Source organism: Strigops habroptila, chromosome 19 (assembly GCF_004027225.2).
Source record: "Strigops habroptila isolate Jane chromosome 19, bStrHab1.2.pri, whole genome shotgun sequence".
NCBI classification, from domain to species: domain Eukaryota; kingdom Metazoa; phylum Chordata; class Aves; order Psittaciformes; family Psittacidae; genus Strigops; species Strigops habroptila.
The window spans coordinates 3232044-3249455 of record NC_044295.2 but is presented as its reverse complement, the minus strand read 5'-3'; the positions used below and the strand labels follow the sequence as shown (position 1 = coordinate 3249455).

At 47.9% G+C, this 17412-nt stretch overlaps 1 protein-coding gene and 1 long non-coding RNA gene across 2 annotated transcripts; one reads left to right on the top strand and one right to left on the bottom strand.

Moving 5' to 3' along the window:
- The first annotated feature begins 144 nt into the window (after positions 1-144).
- LOC115617736 lies at positions 145-1482 on the top strand. The gene is made up of 2 exons (XR_003994655.1): positions 145-700; positions 1163-1482. It is a non-coding gene; the product is annotated as an uncharacterized LOC115617736 (long non-coding RNA).
- Positions 1483-4704: 3222 nt separating this feature from the next.
- FBXO47 (F-box protein 47) lies at positions 4705-15718 on the bottom strand. The gene is made up of 11 exons (XM_030508575.1): positions 15366-15718; positions 13448-13654; positions 12906-13076; positions 10086-10162; positions 9493-9570; positions 8385-8493; positions 7326-7502; positions 7096-7242; positions 6344-6486; positions 5788-5947; positions 4705-4869 (listed from the first exon to the last, which is right to left on the bottom strand). The coding sequence occupies exons 2-11, from the start codon at positions 13626-13628 to the stop codon at positions 4751-4753; spliced, it is 1362 nt and encodes a 453-aa protein (XP_030364435.1). The 5' UTR covers positions 13629-13654; positions 15366-15718; the 3' UTR covers positions 4705-4750.
- Positions 15719-17412: the final 1694 nt, after the last annotated feature.

Here is a 17412-nt window from a genome sequence, read left to right as displayed (position 1 = left end):
GCGGAGGAGGATGTTGGTTGTATCAACAGGCAAACCCATGAGAACCAAAAGGCTCCCTGGTGTTGCTGCTCACTTCAAACCGTGTGTTTTTGCACCGTACTGCGGTGGGTGGGTGACAGTGGAAGCGAAGGGTGCTGCTGTACCCTGGGAATACCATATGGAACAGTGGGAGTTCGGCGCGGTCCTGCCCTACCCACAGGGCTCTGTGGTGGCCGATTGGTTTTGCCTCTTTCCCTGCAGTGTGTGGGGGGGTCACATCCCCATAAGCACCCCCATAAACCGGGCAGCAATGGGGGGAGTGGGGACAAAGCCCCTCAGGAGCCCCCAGCATCGCTGTGCCCATGCCAGGCTGGAGCCTTGCCTGACCCCATCTTTATCCCTTTATTTCCTGCCTGCCCGCTGCAAAGCGGCTCCGTCAGCTCCGGCATCAGCTCCGCATCCTGAGCGGAGCGAGGAGGGGAGGACGCAGGGGCTGGCGGAGCGGCGGCTCTGCCGAGCATCCCTTGTCCCTGCCGAGCATCCCTTGTCCCTGCAGTGGGAAGCGCCCCTCCTCTCCCCCCCGGCTCCTCATCACCATGCTGGATATCTTCATCCTGATGTTTTTTGCCATCATCGGCCTGGTGATTCTCTCCTACATCATTTACATGCTGTAGAGCGGCGCTGGGGACAATGCGGCTCAGCCAGCGGGGGGGTTTGCCAGGTGAGTGGTTGCTCCTTGTCCCATCAAGCTTGGATTTTGGGGATGGAACATGTCCTGGGAGGCAGGAAAAAGGAGTGTTGGGGGGTTTATGCTGTTGAAGGCAGCTGAGCTGTGTCCTGCTCAGGGCTGGAAGCACCAGGCTTTGTTTCAGAGCTCAGGCCACCTCGCCCTGGCTGCTGGTTCCTCCCTGCCGGCTCCAGCTGCCCCTTCCCGGTTGGAAAAGCTGCTTTTGCAGCGCTGCAGCACGAGCTGGTGGCTTTTGTTGCCGAGAGGGAGAGAAATGAAACAGCTTCAGGGAGAAGCAAGAAGGGATCCTGGTGCCTTGTTCTAAAGGAAGCAAAGGGGGGGTCTGTGGCTCTGCTGGCGATGGGGGGCTGCGGCCGCTGCCATTCCCCCCCCATCCCTGGGGCCGCTGCAGCTCTTGGGCCTGGCTCTGACCAGCATCTCCTTTCTCTTCCACAGCCACCACCGCTGCCTGCTCCATCTGCCGCAGAAGCTTCTGGAAAAGCATAACCCCTCTGCGAGCAAACGGAGAGAGGAAGGAGGGGAACGGGGTGGTGGGAGCGAGGGGACATCCCGCTGCTGAGACACGGGATGTTCCCGGTGGTGGACACAGCATCCCAGGGGATGTGGAAGGTCCTGCTCCCCCTCCCCACGTGGCTTCCCTTGGGATGAGCGCTTCCAAGGGTTTAGTTTTAGAAAAGCCCTTCTATTTTTAAATGAGAAATGTAAAACGTTGAAGGAAATGAAATAAAGAGGAATGAGACGAGGGAGAGAACGCGGCCGATGCCAAACGTGTCCTCCTGCATGGACTGGAGCATCCCTGAGCCGGGCACTGCCCGTCCCCCCCCCAGCTCCTCTCCTAGATAATCTCACCATAGCAAAAAGGAACATTTTTAACAGGATGGAAATTCCTGTGGGATGGAAAGAACATTTCAGAGCTTCCGTTCCCCCCATGAGGAGAGGTCTGGGAAGGTGTTTTGGGGCATCACGAGGAATTTTCCTGTCTTTTAGGAGCTTTTTCCTGTCCTTTTACAAAACCCCGTGTCCATCCCTGCCCCTAGAGTCAGGCCCACATTAGCCTGTTCCCAGACTGGAAGTTTCATCCTCCTCAAAGACAAAATAATCCCCGGTCTCCCTGGGATTATTTTGGTGTTAAGCCATAAACACCTGAAACATCTGCGATGGGAAAAGCTGCTCGTGGTTAACCATTAGTTCACCACTGCCCCAGGGGATCCAGGTAGAGCAGGGGTGTGCAGGCACCCAAGTGGTCAGTAGGACCTTCAGAAGCTGGTGCTTGCAGGAAGCAGAGGGATTTCGGAGCCTGGGAATGCTGGATGTGGTTAGTGCTGCCAGCTGAGCGCTTGACATGGCAATTTCCTGTTAGTAAAGCTCCTGAGAGAAACCCCAAGTTGGTGACTGTGGTCCCAGGCGTGTCCTTGGTGTGCAGAGAGCCGAGCGCTGGAGATGTGGAAAAGCTTCTCCTCGCTCCACCACCAAATATAGTTGAAAATGAGAAGCTTGAAATATTCTGGGAGGAATTTCTTGAAGCATAAGTCATGTTCTCACTAACCTCCGCTCCCTGAGCCTGAATCTGATGTCAACATCTGCACTGATTAAGAGAGTGTGAGTAAGGAGGAATGCATGGAATGGAAACTCAGCTGAGTGTGAGACCAGGAACAGTCATTTTCTCTTACTCCGAGCTCTCCTCTCCCCTCCACGGGCCTTCCACACCCACCAGCAGGGTGGAATAACCCCTTCCTCCATGCCCCAAACCAGCCAGCTCTGTGCGGGAGGGTGAAGTGCAGAGGGATGGAAACCAGCAGGCAGGAGAAGTGGCTGCAGCAGATGGGATCCGGGGCTCCACACTGGCACAGAGGGAATTCTGCTTCTCATCCTGGGAAGGTTTCAACTCCCCATGGCAGCAGTTGAGATTTGGCAGCATTTTCTTCTCCAAGCTCTTCTGGATCCAGGGGTTGTGTTAGCCCAGAGGTGTTCAATCACCAGAGCAGACCAAAGGGTGATGCTGGTGACACTGGCTTCAAGGCTGGCACATTCCCAATTCAAACACAAGTGGTTTGGGGAGTCCCACCGAGGTGGGGCTGAGCTTTGGTCCTCATCTGGTGGCAATGTTGGGGTACGTATGAACGCTGCAGAAGCCAACGCTGAACTGGGGGTGTGTGTAAGGAAAAGAGCAGTTAATAATAATTAATAACACCATCAATAATTCACAACTGGCAGCTTCACAACTGAGGCTTCACCCTGGGGCTGCTGCCAGTGGATCAAAGAACTTCTGCTGTGCTGCTGTGCTGGCACCAAGGCATCCTGTGTGACAGGCTGTCCTTTAGTGCCACCATAGCCTTGGCCCAGGAGAGGAGCCAGGCGCTGATGGGGAGCTCCTCCAGCCTGGTGGTGCTTTGTGGCAGAGCAGTGGGACACACCAGACACCCAATGCACCAGGAAGGTGCTTCGGGACACCGTTCTTAATCCCTTATTCTGGATTCCAGGTGGATAAATCATCAACCAAGATGATTTATTAATGGTGATCCCTTTATCTAAAGCGGGGGGACAGTGACTGATCCAGGCTGTAGCATGCCAACACAGCGGCTCCTCAGCTGTATCTCCCTGTCCCGGTATGTGCCACAAGTGTTTGCTCCTGGTAGTTTGAGTTCCTGAGGGATCAGTTTGGAGGCACTCAGTCCACTGACAAGGTCTTGGACCAAGAGTCTTGCTTTTGGCTTACTTCAGAAGCAGTTACTCGTAGTTGCAGCGCAGTTGTAGCACTGCAGCGTGCTCTTACTAACCTTCCAAGAGCAAGGAGAAAGGGGTGTTGGAAGCGATTCTGCAGACACTCCTCCCAGGAAAGGTTTCACCTCTGCCATCTACCGGCACGCTGCAAGGATCCTCAGCAAATACACATCCCATCCTCACTCCTTAATGGAGGCAGATCCTGCCTGTAGTGGTATATTCAACACGTTGAAGGCTCGGAGTGAACGGTGACAGGCTGTTGTCAGCTCGTCACTGATGAAATCAAGTGGGGGCAGCTGCCATCAGTCGGCTGCCGCCTGCAGCTGAAGCACTCCCGAAGCTAAACGTGGGTCCCTGCAGCTCAAAGCTGGTCCTGGAGGAGCACAGAAACGTTTGGGTGGAGAAGAGGCTCTTTAATCACCGGAAGAAAACAGCCACGTTGTAAACAACACAGAGTAAAGTAAGTGCTCTTTATTGTGCGCCACATGGGTTTGAAGGCAACAGAGCAGAGAACCAAAACCTTTCCTAAGGAGCAAACATTTCTGTACTTGAATGAAACAGTGATCTTAGCCTACGTGGGTTTAACGTGTATCTTCAACTCAGCTAAGCCCTACAACAACCCTTCAACAGCTCGGTTCTCACACAAGGCAGGGAGAAGGATCTGAAGTTTCTTGGTTTATGGTTGCCTGTGGTTTGAGGGGAGGGGAAATTGCTTTGCTTGATCAAAGCTGTGAAACGGCTTTCTGGAATCACCTCTTTGTGCTAAAGTGGGACGTGGAATATACAGAGGGCTTCTGCCCCAGGATTAAGAGTTAGGGGGACAGACCTCTCCAGTGTAGTTGTGCTTCTCTACTTACATCATCTGCCTCGTCCTCCTCCGATTCCCAAGGGAAAGCAAAACGAAAAGATCCAAATACTTTGGGTTCTGAACTAAGATAACATCCTTCAATTTGTGTGTGCCCCTCAAACATGGAAACCGTGTCATTTTTATTGTGTATGCAAACATCCACAGTGGGAAAAGAATGCGGAGTATGTTCCCAAAGGAGAGGCCCCACCAGCTTCCTCAGCACCGCCACGGAGCAGCCAAAGCCCCACAACTCCACTGCCACATCCCAGCAGCTCCATGAGCTCATTCCACTGTGCTGCTGTGATTCACCGGCTCCTCCCGCTGCCATTCCAGCTCTGATGGGAATGGAAGTTTAAGAAATAATTGGACACTGCTTTGAAAACTCCTTAGGGAAAAAAAAAAAAGCTATGGAAAACCCCAGCAGGATTCGGGAAGAGTCTGTCACCCCCCGAGCGTCAGGCGGTGCTGCTGCCGCCGCCCATGCTCAGGTACAGGATTTCCTTATGGAAGTTCGCTTGTGCGTTCACAAGGTGAAACAAGTTCAAGAAGCTGCTGTCCTCTTCGTCACGATCCCCTGCCGGAGCAAAGCAAAGCAGTTAGGAATGATCAGTGAAACCAAATGACTTCTTTGAAGCTAAGTCCTGCTCCCTGAGTGTTTTCAGCAGATGTACGAGGCATCAGCTACTGCACCTGATGGCAGCACAGCGGAGGAAGCACATGGGAGACTCTCCAAAATTCCCTCACCAGCTTGTCCGAAGACGGACAAGAACAGTTGTGTGTTAAGACACGGGAGCAGAGTGTTTGTCTCTCCAGCTTGTCACCGGAGGCTTTAGAGAGGCTCAGAAGCTGTGGTGCAGGGAGCAACTGCTCAGAGCCTGGGTTTAGGCTCAGCCCAGACGGATCGTGGGCGCAGCGCTTGGTGGGACCTCTTTTAAAAGAGTGTTGCTTCCACTGTCCATGGCACTGGGAATCTCTTAGGCAAGACAGACTGGTTAAAGTTAATGTCTCTCCCAATTATCATAGAATCCCAGACTGGTTTGTGTTGGAAGGGACCTCAAAGCTGATCCAGTTCCAACCCCCTGCCCCGGGCAGGGACACCTTCCACTAGAGCAGGTTGCTCCAAGCCCCTGTGTCCAACCTGGCCTTGAACACTGCCAGGGATGGGGCAGCCACAGCTTCTCTGGGCACCCTGGGCCAGCGCCTCAGCACCCTCACAGGGAAGAGCTTCTGCCTCAGAGCTCATCTCAATCTCCCCTCTGGCAGGTTAAACCCATTCCCCTTGGCCTGTCCCTACAGGCCCTTATCCAAAGCCTCTCTCCAGCTTTCTTGTCAGCCTTTCAAGGTATTGACACTTATGATCAATTATGACACTTGATTTTATGATATCAAAGCACTTGAGGCACCCCCAGATTGCTCTGGTGGTGCGGGAGGAAGGAGGCTGGGATGTGGTGCCACGCTGGCCGTGTTGCTCCCTGTCCTGCTCAGTGCTTACCAGACAGCACTGCCTGGAGCATGTCCATGATCAGGTGAGAAAAGGCGTTCTCCAGACACTGCAGGAAGTTGTTTCTCTCTCCTGGAGTGTTGAAAACTTTGCAAACCTTCTGCATCATTTTTACTGCCCAGTCCATGCAGTACAGGTCCTTCTCACAGACCTGATGGGCACGGGGAACATTAGAAACACACCTTTTATGGTGGGAACAAAACTATAGAAGCTAAGACTAGATCTTAGAATGAAGTGTTGATTCTAATGCAGAGGTGTAGCCATGGCCTGGAAAATGAGGGGTTGTTATCAGGACACAGAGGTTGTTGTGCTGGTTGGCATGCTAGTGGAGGAATTGCTCCACTTTTTGGTAGTGGTACTTCTCCTCAAGGCCAGGCTTTGCAGAGTGGCTGCAGAGGGACCAGAGGGTGAAAGAGTTCCCAACCTTCTGCCAGGACTTACTCCTGGTACGGAGGAATAGATGGGGCAACAGTTTTCAAGTCTGAGAGAGCAAATGCAGGAGTAAAGAGACAAAAGGCCTGAAGGTGCTCTTTTCAGGGGCACTCACCAAGGCCAGGAAGACCATGAGCCTGGCTAACTCAGCCACTCGCCCATTCACAGCTTTACTGGCCATGAAGGTGAAGCAAATGTTGTTTCCACTCAGAATGAGCAGCCGAGCGCTGTTCTCCATGAGCCACTCCCGGGGAACCACTGCAGGAACCAGAGAGAATTACAGCCAGCTTTGAGCAAAAGACACGAGTGCCACAAGGGCTGCTCTGGAAGACACGAATCTGTGAATCATTGGCTTTGATAGTTAACCAGGATCTGGAGGGGATACCCTCTGGAATGCAGCTGCAGCAAGGAAGTCACAGAAGCAATTCCTACCAGCAGTGCTGTTAGAGCTCTTCACAGTAGCTTCCATGATACAACCTCACCCCAAACTAACTTTCAGTGTAGCTGTTAACATCGTTCAGTAGATTTTGGCTGGAACAACCATTCTGTTTTCAGCTTACACAGCTTGGACAATGTTTCCTCCCTAATGGTTAGACAAGACTTGAATATTAAAAGGTCTGCATGGGTTCTTAAAATACTTCGCAATGGGGAAAGCCAGCCTGGATTTGTCAGCAGTGCTGGGTTTCTCTCCTCCCCAGCTACTGCCTGGCTTCCATGTGTAATGACTTTTCCAGTTATGCTGCAGCTACTGTGAGGAATATCACAATCAGCTTCCCAAGGCACCCGTGTGGTGGAAACACACTTGCTGCCAGCTTTTAGGCCGTGAGTGTATAATCCTATGGATTAATGATAAAGGCAAAAGCACACCTGACAGCTCATCCACCAGACTGATGACATCGTCTGCTGTCCATTCTCTAGCTTCTGTATCATACAGGAGTTTAATGGCCTCTGCTAGACCTTTCAGGCTGGCCTCATCTGTTGGTCCTTCTATCATTCTCTGCCAAACCACGTGTCCTGAGCAATATATGAACCACAACTGCTGGTAAGGGACCAAGTAATTAAACAAACTCTGTAAATGAACCCCCCCGACTACTCGCCATCAAGAGAGGACACTGGCCCAAAGATGATGTAGAGCAGGCGAGCTTGGTTAACCATGGGCCACGGCTTCAAGATCCGGGTCAGCCAGAACGCAGAGTCGCTGCGATGAATCCAGTGGTTCAACAAGACGCTGCGACAGTACAGCCTGATCCTCAGCTCCAGCTTCTGGGCACTTCCTGGGGCAAAAGAAGGTGGATATGAGCAATCCAACATCTGTGTGATACAGATGATCACCTCCTTCATAGGAAGAGAAAGAAGGGTTTTCTTACAGCTGCCTCAGAGCATCTAGGGGGATTGAATGAAATTCTGGCTCTTTCGGGTTCGTTGCACTAAGTTGGGCCATAGAATCTATTGATGCAGCCCGTGGTACCCTTCTGCAGCAACTCGTGCATGGAGTCAAGGGCTCTCAGCTGGTTTTTGGTCTCTGGGTTTTGGCATCAGGAAGTGGAAATAGGAGGAAGGTGTGTGTGTGGCTGTGGATAGAGTGTCCCACAGCAACACCCGCTCGTGTGCTGGGTAACACGAGGATTTCTTGAGAGGCGTGTGCCACGTCACTGTTGTGTTTCAGAAACATTAAACCTGACTTTTTCCTGATTCCCTTTATTTCTGTGTTGGTTCCTTTCCCATTGATTCCACTGGCACTGGTGAACAGTCAGAAAGGTTCAAGTCCGTGTTACTGTTCACGTATATACCTAACTTATGCATTGGTTTGATAATGGAATGATTCAAAACACCCAAATGCCTTTCAAGACAACCCTCTTCGCTGCAGGATAGGTGTGAAAGACAAAAGCATTTATCTTTGCTGTCAGTGAGCAAAAAATAGCTGTATCCACCTATGTGAAGGTCAAATATTTGCCTTCAAATGCCCACTTTCTGCCTAACGTTGGAGCCAGTGGAACTCTCAGAGTCAGGAAAGGATTGGTGCTACAAGGCTCAGCAGAGTGAAAGCAGTCTCAATTCTAGACACGTTTTGTTTGCAGTAAGGGAGCTCCATTTTCTGCCTTTTCCTTGCTAGCACGTTTCGATTTGGTAGGACTTTTGTCTGCTTTGATGATTACCTGGTTTGCTGCTCACAACTGTCTGTACTTTACGGGCTAAATTGCTCAGCTCCCAGAGGAAGTTAAAAACCCGGTGACACTCCAGTTCATCCCAGCCTGCTGTTAGGATCTGAAGATTACAAAACAGAAGGGGTAAAAACTAAGAGCTCGAGCCCTAGATTTTGATCACAATGCAATTTCTCCTATTAGAGCAATACAATCTGTCCTGCAGTTTCTCTGAAGAACAGGGAGGGAAGGTATCATACCTGGAGTGTGGTGCCTGCACAGCGTCTCCCTGATGAGCAAAGGGAAACCATTCTCTGCTATAGAGGGGCTGTGCATTATGGCAGAGGTTGTGCTTACGCTTAGTGCAGCCCAGAATCTAAAGCTGCTAATGGTGTCCCACATTCAGGGCCAAGATCTTAGCCTGGAACCTGATGTGGAAAAGTACAGAGAGGGATTTGCTACAAAGACAAATGTCCCAGCACAAATAATTATCTGTAGCTCTTAACCACAGGAGGATAATACAGGTTTTTGTAGTATCAGATCCTTTCATGCTGCATATGTATAGAACACCTGTAAACAGAAGTTCCTAAGGCTGAAATGCTTTTTAAATGGGCTCAGAGTGCCTGTTCTTCTAAGAGAGAACTTCTTTCTCTATTTTGTCTTAAAGTTACTCTCCAGTAAAGCCTCCACTATGGCAATTCCAACACTTCACTATCAAACATCTCAAGTAGTGTTAAAAAAGCCCAACCCGGAGTGTTTTACTGCATCTTTGCAATCACAGTAGTCATTACAGTAAATAAGCCTCTTGAGCGGTGAATTTGAAGCCGTGTAATCAAATGGTCTCCTTCTCCCATGTCATCCTAGATAATAAATGGCTAATCAAGATCCAGACTGGTTGATAGTGAAATCCAGACCAAGGAATTCTCAAGTCAAATCAGCAACTTTAACAACCAGAAAGGAAATTCAGGGAACTGTGTGAATAAACACCTTCCCCCTACACCCCAAAGCTCAAAACCATCTTAAACTTCTAAATAGCTTCCAAAAACACAGATTAACTTAGAAAACTACCTTAATTTTCTTTTCTATTTGGGATACTTGCCTTTTCTCCATAAAGATACTGTACCTGTAAAAATACCCCATAGCACTGTAATCCCGAACAATGCAGAGGACTTGGACAACCGTGAAGTTTGAAACAGGAAACCTGGAAGGGCAAAACATTTGTGATTTATCTGGTGAGAAGCTAATTCCTGTGCTTGAAAATTCTCTGTGCTACCTGTGGACATCAATACTGATTCAAGAGATTCCTTATTGTATAAGGCAACAAGTTTCAGTCCCTCTGTCAAGGCTTAGCATTAAGTCCAAACTGTGGTCAAATGGGTGTGCAAATGGTGTCTAAGATGAGCAACCCTGACTCCAGGAGAGTAACATTCCTATGAAGAGCTGTGCTCTTCCACTGCAACATTTCTAGTAGTCCACAAAGTGAAGAGAAGCTGCTCTTGGAATATGAAATCTCTGCAGAACAGCCTTGGTCTAGGCTGGCTTAGGCTTTTCTCTTGGTGTTAAAAAGAGCCTGATTTCAAATCAATAAATTCATTACACGGTAGCAATAAACTCCAGCGAAGGGACAGTAAAAGGCATAATTCAACTAGTAAGTGCTTTGTAGAAATGGTGGTGTAAGTGGAAGGGGAAACAGTAGTGAAAGGAACATGAACTTACTCCCGAGAGAACCTTGTGTATGTACTTCAGCCTCTCTTTAGTAGGCAGGAGAAGCGTGCATCTTTTAAGCAGCAATCCTGTGAGCAGAACAAACAACGTACATGCCTGTGAGTAGAGGCACACAGCAGAGACGTTCCTGAACGAGCAGAAGTGCTCCCATCACACGTATCCACACACCATCAAGAAAAATTGCTGTGAGGCAACAAGAGCAGCACAAAATGTAATTTGTGCTTTGGAGAAGAGGTGCACGCTCTTGTAGCAGGGACATCTTTTACTAGAGAAATGTTGTCAGGGCTTCCTAAGCCATAACTTGTTTATTGTGTTGTTGTAAAGTCCCTGTTAGCCACAGTTGGAGCCCTATAAACATGACTCTATTGGTTTTAGAATTACAGCTGTTAAAAAGACTGGAAATAAATGTTACTTGCTGCACCTCTTCTAACAGTTCCTTGGGGAATGCTGTTTTCCCCTTCCGTCACGGAAAGACAAGCTTCCCAACCTGTTTTCCAGATAGCCACAAGCTCTAAAAGGAAAAGATTCTAAACTGTGTTAATGTAAAACATAGCTAAGAGGTAGAATTCTTTTTCCTCTACAGGGCTGAAATGGTCTGTGTTCAGGATGTCCAAGTCTGGAGTTCATTATAGTGTGGAACAGCTCTTTGTGGAGCAGCTTTTCCTACACTACTGATAGAAAAGGGGTTAACAGCTTGCTCTTCAAAACCTTTTACCAGAATTATAGACATATATACATATAGTTTGTTAATTAATGAAGAAATCCATAGAAAAGCATGTGTTTTTCTGGGGGAGGAAAAAAAGGGGGAAGCTTTTAGTCTGAATTGTCAGTCTCACAAAAAACACACAACTTCTCCAATGTCCAAAAGTACTTTCTGCATTCACCATGGTTCTAAAGCGACTCTTTCTTTCTTTAGCAGGGTATGAGCATTCCTGTGTGACAGACATCATTTATTCACCAGCCCATGACATGCTCCAAAGCTCAATCAAGTCAATTTGCTATGGACTATAACAGGCTTTGGAGAGACGTCCCCGACAGGCATCAGCAGGGGGAATTCTGGTGGGTGACAGGGTTGAGCAGAAGGTGCTGCTCCTGGGTTTGCTCAGCAGAATCCCCCCTGTGCAGAAGGACAGGGCCATGGTCATTTAGAACTCAAGTCTATTTTAAACCATGGCTGAGATTCTGACCCCATTACAAGCACTGGAAGATTTCACTGTGGACTTGAGCAGAGCCAGACCCCCGTGAGGTGAAGTGACATTTATGCACAGCCCCTGCTCAGGCTCTCTGAATGGGAATGAGTTTTGCCCATTGAATCCAGTCTTTCCTGCTGTAAAGTGAATATTGATTTTGCAACTGACCTCTGAACAAAAACATTCTCTTGAGCCTTCCACTGATGACACAGATACTGCCAATGATCTTTATGGTTTGAGTATGACATTGGTTTACTACTATAGTGTTCACACCTACATTCAAGTAACAAGTTGCCATTTTGTGTGTGTCAAACTAATTTTGACATTTATCTTTAGGGGTTTTTTAAAGAATTGTAGGTTTTCAGGCTTCATTTTAAAAAGAAACCACTAAGATTACTTTAAGATACCTCAAAACCTACAAGGATTGCTTACAAAAGGAGGTCTTTGGTCTAAATGACTTTAACAGTGTTCCTTTACCTTCTGTATGCCTTTATTTAATGTCTTAAGTTCAAATTGTACTTATAATTCCACATCTAACCATGGCATCATTTTATTTCTCTGTCAAATAAACCATCAGAGAGGTAACAGTAAATAGATGCGGATCAAATCATGTTTTAATTTCATTTGCTTGTCTGATAGAATGCCTTAGAATGAATTAGAATCAACGTGTTTTAAAAATTAGCAGGGAAGTTCAAAACCAAATGGGTTTGGATTTGAGGCTGCACCAACCTTCTCCTTAGCACAGAACCCGGGTTATTCTGATCTAGGTTTCTATTAGCCATGCCACAAGAGGTCTGAGCAGCTGGACCAAGGAACATGTGAATGTTTTCACCCAGAAAGAGCTTGGTTGGCACACAGGACACCGTGACAGCAAAAGCACAGACATTTTCACATCGCCCTTAAGCTAAGAGCGAGAGGAAAATGTGTTCTTCACGCCCGTTTGTCTCTGAACTCTGAGCCAGAGCTGCCAAGGAGAATTGTAATCACTGACAACTGAGAGAACATTTTTGTGACGAGCATACTTCTTTCCTACGAAGTGGAATGTGCTCTGCAATCCATCGCAAGGAGACTGTCAAGCAGCCTTGCCGATGGCAACTGTCCTTGGTCACTTTAGAGTTAGGCTGGGTTTAAGTGCTGCGGCTGTATTTCCCACACTGAGGAATGTGAGCTACTCCAGAGTGCTCCAGGAAGGCAGCCTGAGCAGCCACATTCCTTCCTTCAGGCACTGTGGGGCCTGGGAGCCTGGGTTCCTGCTGCAGTTTCCAGTGCTGGTGGCCAAGCAATCTATATTTGGAAACACCTACTACTGAGAGCTGATCCTCTGCCCAACCCCTGCTTGCCATTTAAGAGAGGGGAAAAAAAAGCCCAACACAGAGGAGGCAGAACATACATTATTTTTTCCATAACTAAGAGGTTTTGGAAGCCTTTCAGGTAATTCCTCCCATCTCCCCCAGCCAGTTAATGGAGCAAGCTATTTGGCACTGGGAGGAACTTCACTTTCAGAGGGAGCTGCACAATTTGGGCCATTTCTTCAGCATTTTCCTGATCAATGCAGCGAACAGAAGAAACCTTTTAACCGAGCTCAGTTCTCTAATTGTTACCATTTGCATTAAAGGATCACCTAGAGATTTGTAGTGCTCTAAAATATAGGATCCTTCTCCCTTGCCAGGTGGCTCAAGGTTATGGAAGTCTCGCAGTAAGAGCCTTCGGTTTCCTGCTGGGGTTGAGATGTAATTCATAAGGTGGTTGCTGATGGTTTTCGACACCATGCTCAGCATGCTGATATCCTTCACTGAAAAGGCAAAACCCAGCATACTTGTAATTCTTCACAGCAAGAAAAACGCTAGTCCATAACTTTATCTTTCTCAAAAATAGGCCAAGATATAAGATTTATCTTGTATATACCAAGATCTGAGATCTAAGGAATACTTTTCACACATAATAGACAAAACCCACTTCAAATAAGTTTTCATTATCATTTAAATTTTTGGTCATTTGGTTCTTCATGCATAAAAGCTGAAAATTCAGAGAATAACTCACATAAAATGGCTTCAACCAGCTAAAAGCCAAACCACTTTAAATAAGAATGGCTTTTTCTAAATGGGAAACTTTTGTGGTAATCTTCAGGCACTGGAAATGAGACTTTTCTCATCAGTTCCTCACCTGAAAGATAATTCAATACCGTTTGAAAGATCTCTAGTGGAAGCATTTGAAAATATCCAAGCGTTGACAGAGATGGGGAAGCTGTGTCCGAGGTGTTGCAGCGCTGTCTGGAGCGACGGCTGCTGCGCCTGTACTTCTGGTTAGGAATCGAGGTGTAGCTGCTCCCTGTGGTGGATGTCATTGTCCTGTCAGTCCCATCAATAGAACCTGGAGAGAAAACATGCAAGTCCTGCTACCAGAGGAGGGAAATACTATCCCCAAACCTAAGAGGAAATGGCTGCATTGTAGACATGGCGATGGAGCGTGAAAATCTGGTCAGATGCATAGGATAAGGATTTGGGTTGGTTTAGGGCAACGACATTTAATTTACTAAATGATGTTCTAATTCCATGCCTCAGAGAACAGAGTATTCAGCTGATTTTAGAGGAGGAAAAGATAAAAGCATGGGGGGCATCATTGGAGTGGGACATCAGGAAGATAGGAAAATAGTTCTAAAAGGAAACTCTTGTGATGGTACAAGCTGCAGTGGTTAACAACGTTCTCTTACCTGTCTGTACACCAACTATTCAACAGAATCAGATAAAGTTCTAGGGATGTTACTGAAAGGATTGTCATGTTACGTGATTCCTTTAGTGATAGCTACTTACACATAGTTACACTACTCGTACAGATGCTTGCGTATGACCAAAAAAGGGGTTAAAAGTAACAAAGTGGTGCTTGAAACCATTTTTCCTGCAGGATTTAAGCTGACACGTGGCTTAATTTCATATAATGACTACATGTGTGATACACAAACGTGAAAAAAGAAAAGCAGTGAGCCAGGCTTTCCCAAAATCCTGAGGGCCTGAAAGGAATGAGCTTTCAAAGATCAATAGCTAAGTTCTTGTGGTTTGCCTTCTGGTTTCTGAGCCTCTCGAATAGGCCCACCTCACCTTGTCAGGCAGCAGGGAGAGTTAGTGCTGCGTTACCTCGAGTCTTATTCTTTTTAACAGAGGTTTTTCACACTGTTTCCTGACTCCAGCAGCTGAGGCTCCAGGGAAATGGCCACAGAGAATGAGTGCTGCAGTGTAATTGCGAGAGCTGGCAGCGCTGGTAGCGACAGAACTGGAACCCATCCAAGCTGCAGTGCAACATCCCAGTTACCATCAGTGGGAAACACACTCGGAGAATAGACCTCATTGTTTGGAAGATTAAAAATTGACAAAAATTACAGAAAACAAGTTCCAAACATCCTTCATATTTATTACGAAAGCCTGCAGGGCCTGATCTCTCTAATGTGCCACTGAGCAAAAATGACCACAGCCACAATGGAAGCACTGTTTGTACTGACAACTGCAAGAATACAGGCCATTTCATTAACAGTGTTACAAATGGGTTTGGCTGAGTTGTGCCTGTGTGCTGGATAGAGTTTGCTTTGTGCATTTAAGGAGGTTGTACTTCACTGGAAGCATTCTTCATTTAGGTATGGTATAATTCTAGTTAAGGAAGCTTCCAGCTTAAACTTTCACAAGGCTCGTAAGTGCTCCTAAAATTAGTGTTTCATTAAGCTTTTGCACTGCTCAGGCAAGAGACAGAAAACTGGTGGAACACCTTTAGGAACAATCAAGAAACCACTTATAGATAAACATAGGTTTATAGGAATAAATGTTTATCTTCTAAAAGCAAAGGCTGAAGTCGGTTGGAAATGTATACGCACAACTGTGGATTGAAGACAACTTGAATTCCTTGTGCACAATACACAAAGCAGCTCCACTCCTGTTTATAACCACTGAAATGTGTTCAAGACGGGCTAAATCTGATACATATTTCAGATTCATACTTTAGACATAAAGTTACAGTCCTATGCTACTTTCTTTTCCTCCCCACTCCCCTTCCTGTCCTCAGCAGGACTGTACTGGGAGGATTTATGGCATCTTACCTTGGGTCTGCAATTGTGTTCTATGGAAGGAAAGAAACACTTTGCCACGAGGGAGGTTTTCAGAAGAACTCAGCCAATTCCAGTCTGTTCCTGTTCAATCTGATTGAAGTTGAATTGACTCCCACTATTTGAATTTAGAGACGAGCTAGATAAAAAGAATGTAAATAAAAACGAGTACAAACAGTGAGTTTCAAAGCCAAAGCTTAGAGACTTTCCTGAAAGCTCCCATATGCTTCCTCTTTGACTTAACGTGGGTTTTCTTTCTTAGGGAGTTCAGCCAGAGCAGGGCAATGGTCTGTGCATCTCCATCTGCTGCTGGGATATCACTTGTTTAGAGAATTGCTTAATCCCGGCTGGAAATTGAAAGGTAAACGTTAAATATTTAACAAACTGAACTCATAATATTAGCCAAGAAGGGTCAACTGATTTGTTGCTATAAGCTAATTTGTTTACAAAGCAGAAAGCACCAACTCTCGATGTTTCTTGTCCTGAAGCAGTCGCTAAAGTCCTGCTAATGGATGCACTCTTGTCCTGGTATTTCTCCGAGCCCCGTGTTAGCGTCTGGCAAACATTTATTGCAAAAGGTTGTTTACTTTGGAGATTGGTTTGGAACATTTCCTCACAAAGAGCATGAAACCATTTGCTTCAAATATTAGCTCGACAGCGGCTTTTCCCCCCTTGTTTCTTTAGGTTTTTCCTTGTCGGTGCAAATAAAAACGTTTGAGTTCAAGTGAGGGATGACAAACCTCGAGGAGCCGGCGCAGTTATGTTTGTACTTGTAGCCCCCTGGTCTACACACAATTTACAACCCCCAGCCTTTTACTTACACTAAAAGCTCTACATCACGTTGCTAATGCAAACTAAAAGCATCTTAGCGGGTGGATAGACATGAGCAGAAAGCAGAGCTGAGGGAAGCCTGACCCTGCTGATGGCGGCTGGGGTGAGCTGTGAGGGAGGACCCGTCCCTCCAGGATGGAGGGGGAGCACCAGCCCTGCTTGTTTCTCCCCTCACACAGGCAGGGTTTGCTCTCAGGCTGCAATATGTGATGGAGTACATTAAATTTGTCCTTTGGGTGGGATTTAGCCAGGCTGTGACAGCCTTTAGGCCAAACAACTGCTAGGCCGCTCTCTCCTTCACCCCCCACAGCACCTCAGCCCACCAAAATGGGGGACCTGCACCCCCAAACCTACCCCAGCCGGTAAAGAAGGTCTCACGTTGATGGTTACTTACAGAGAGCGCGTTAGGAGCTGTGTTTTACCTCAGGGAGATGCCCTGTCTGCAACAGCCCCCGGCCGGGGCGCCTGCTGCTGAGGGGAGCCACAGGGGGTGTGTGGGGTGAGCTTGACCTTGTGGGCTGTGGTGAGCAACCGCAAGGGGGGGGGACAGGGAAGGAAAATACTATTATTATTGTTATTATTATTATTGTTGTTATTATTATTTATTTTATTTAGAATTAATGCTTTAAAGCATGATTTCAGCCAACCACCGCTAGCTCAGGGGCTGGCAGGGGGTCTGTGTGCGGGGCTGGCAGCAGCCCCGTGTCTGTGCCCGTTACCCGGGAGCAAACGTGTTTGCAAACACCGCGAAATAAACCAACACCAGCTCAGTTTCAGGGTGGTGCTTTCGTCAATGGGCGCCGCACACGGGCTGGAGGGCGGCGCTGACCGGGGGCAGCAGAAGGGTGTTACTGCAGCGCTGCGCCATTACCGTGCTTTAATGATCCCTTAATTTAATGCTAATTAGTTTGTAATAATTAGTTTCCCGCCTTTTCGCCCTCTGTCCCTTTCAATGGCGGGGGGGTGGGCAGGGGAGCCCCCGCCCTCCTACTGAATAATTAATGAGGTCGCCGCCAATCGCCAGGCAGAGACACCGGCGTTGCCACGCCCCCTCATGAATAATTAACGCCGTCTGGCCGCCATCTCAGCGTGGGGCTGCCGCGGCGGGTGGCCCTGGCGGGGTTGGGGGTTCGCGGCTGGCCCCCGCCTCCTGTGGGGCGAGGTGGGCTCCCGGGGCGGTTCGGTGTCTTCGGGTGCCCTGGTTCCCCCC

Bases quoted from the DNA above. Each gene is read 5' to 3' on its own strand.
- FBXO47 (XM_030508575.1), bottom strand. From the start codon at position 13,628: ATGACATCCACCACAGGGAGCAGCTACACCTCGATTCCTAACCAGAAG. The intron at 13,077-13,447 runs GTGAGGAACTGA...TTGCCTTTTCAG, and splicing joins GGTATTGAATTATCTTTCAG to TGAAGGATATCAGCATGCTG. The intron at 6,487-7,095 runs GTGTGCTTTTGC...TGGTTCCTGCAG, and splicing joins TCTGGTGGATGAGCTGTCAG to TGGTTCCCCGGGAGTGGCTC.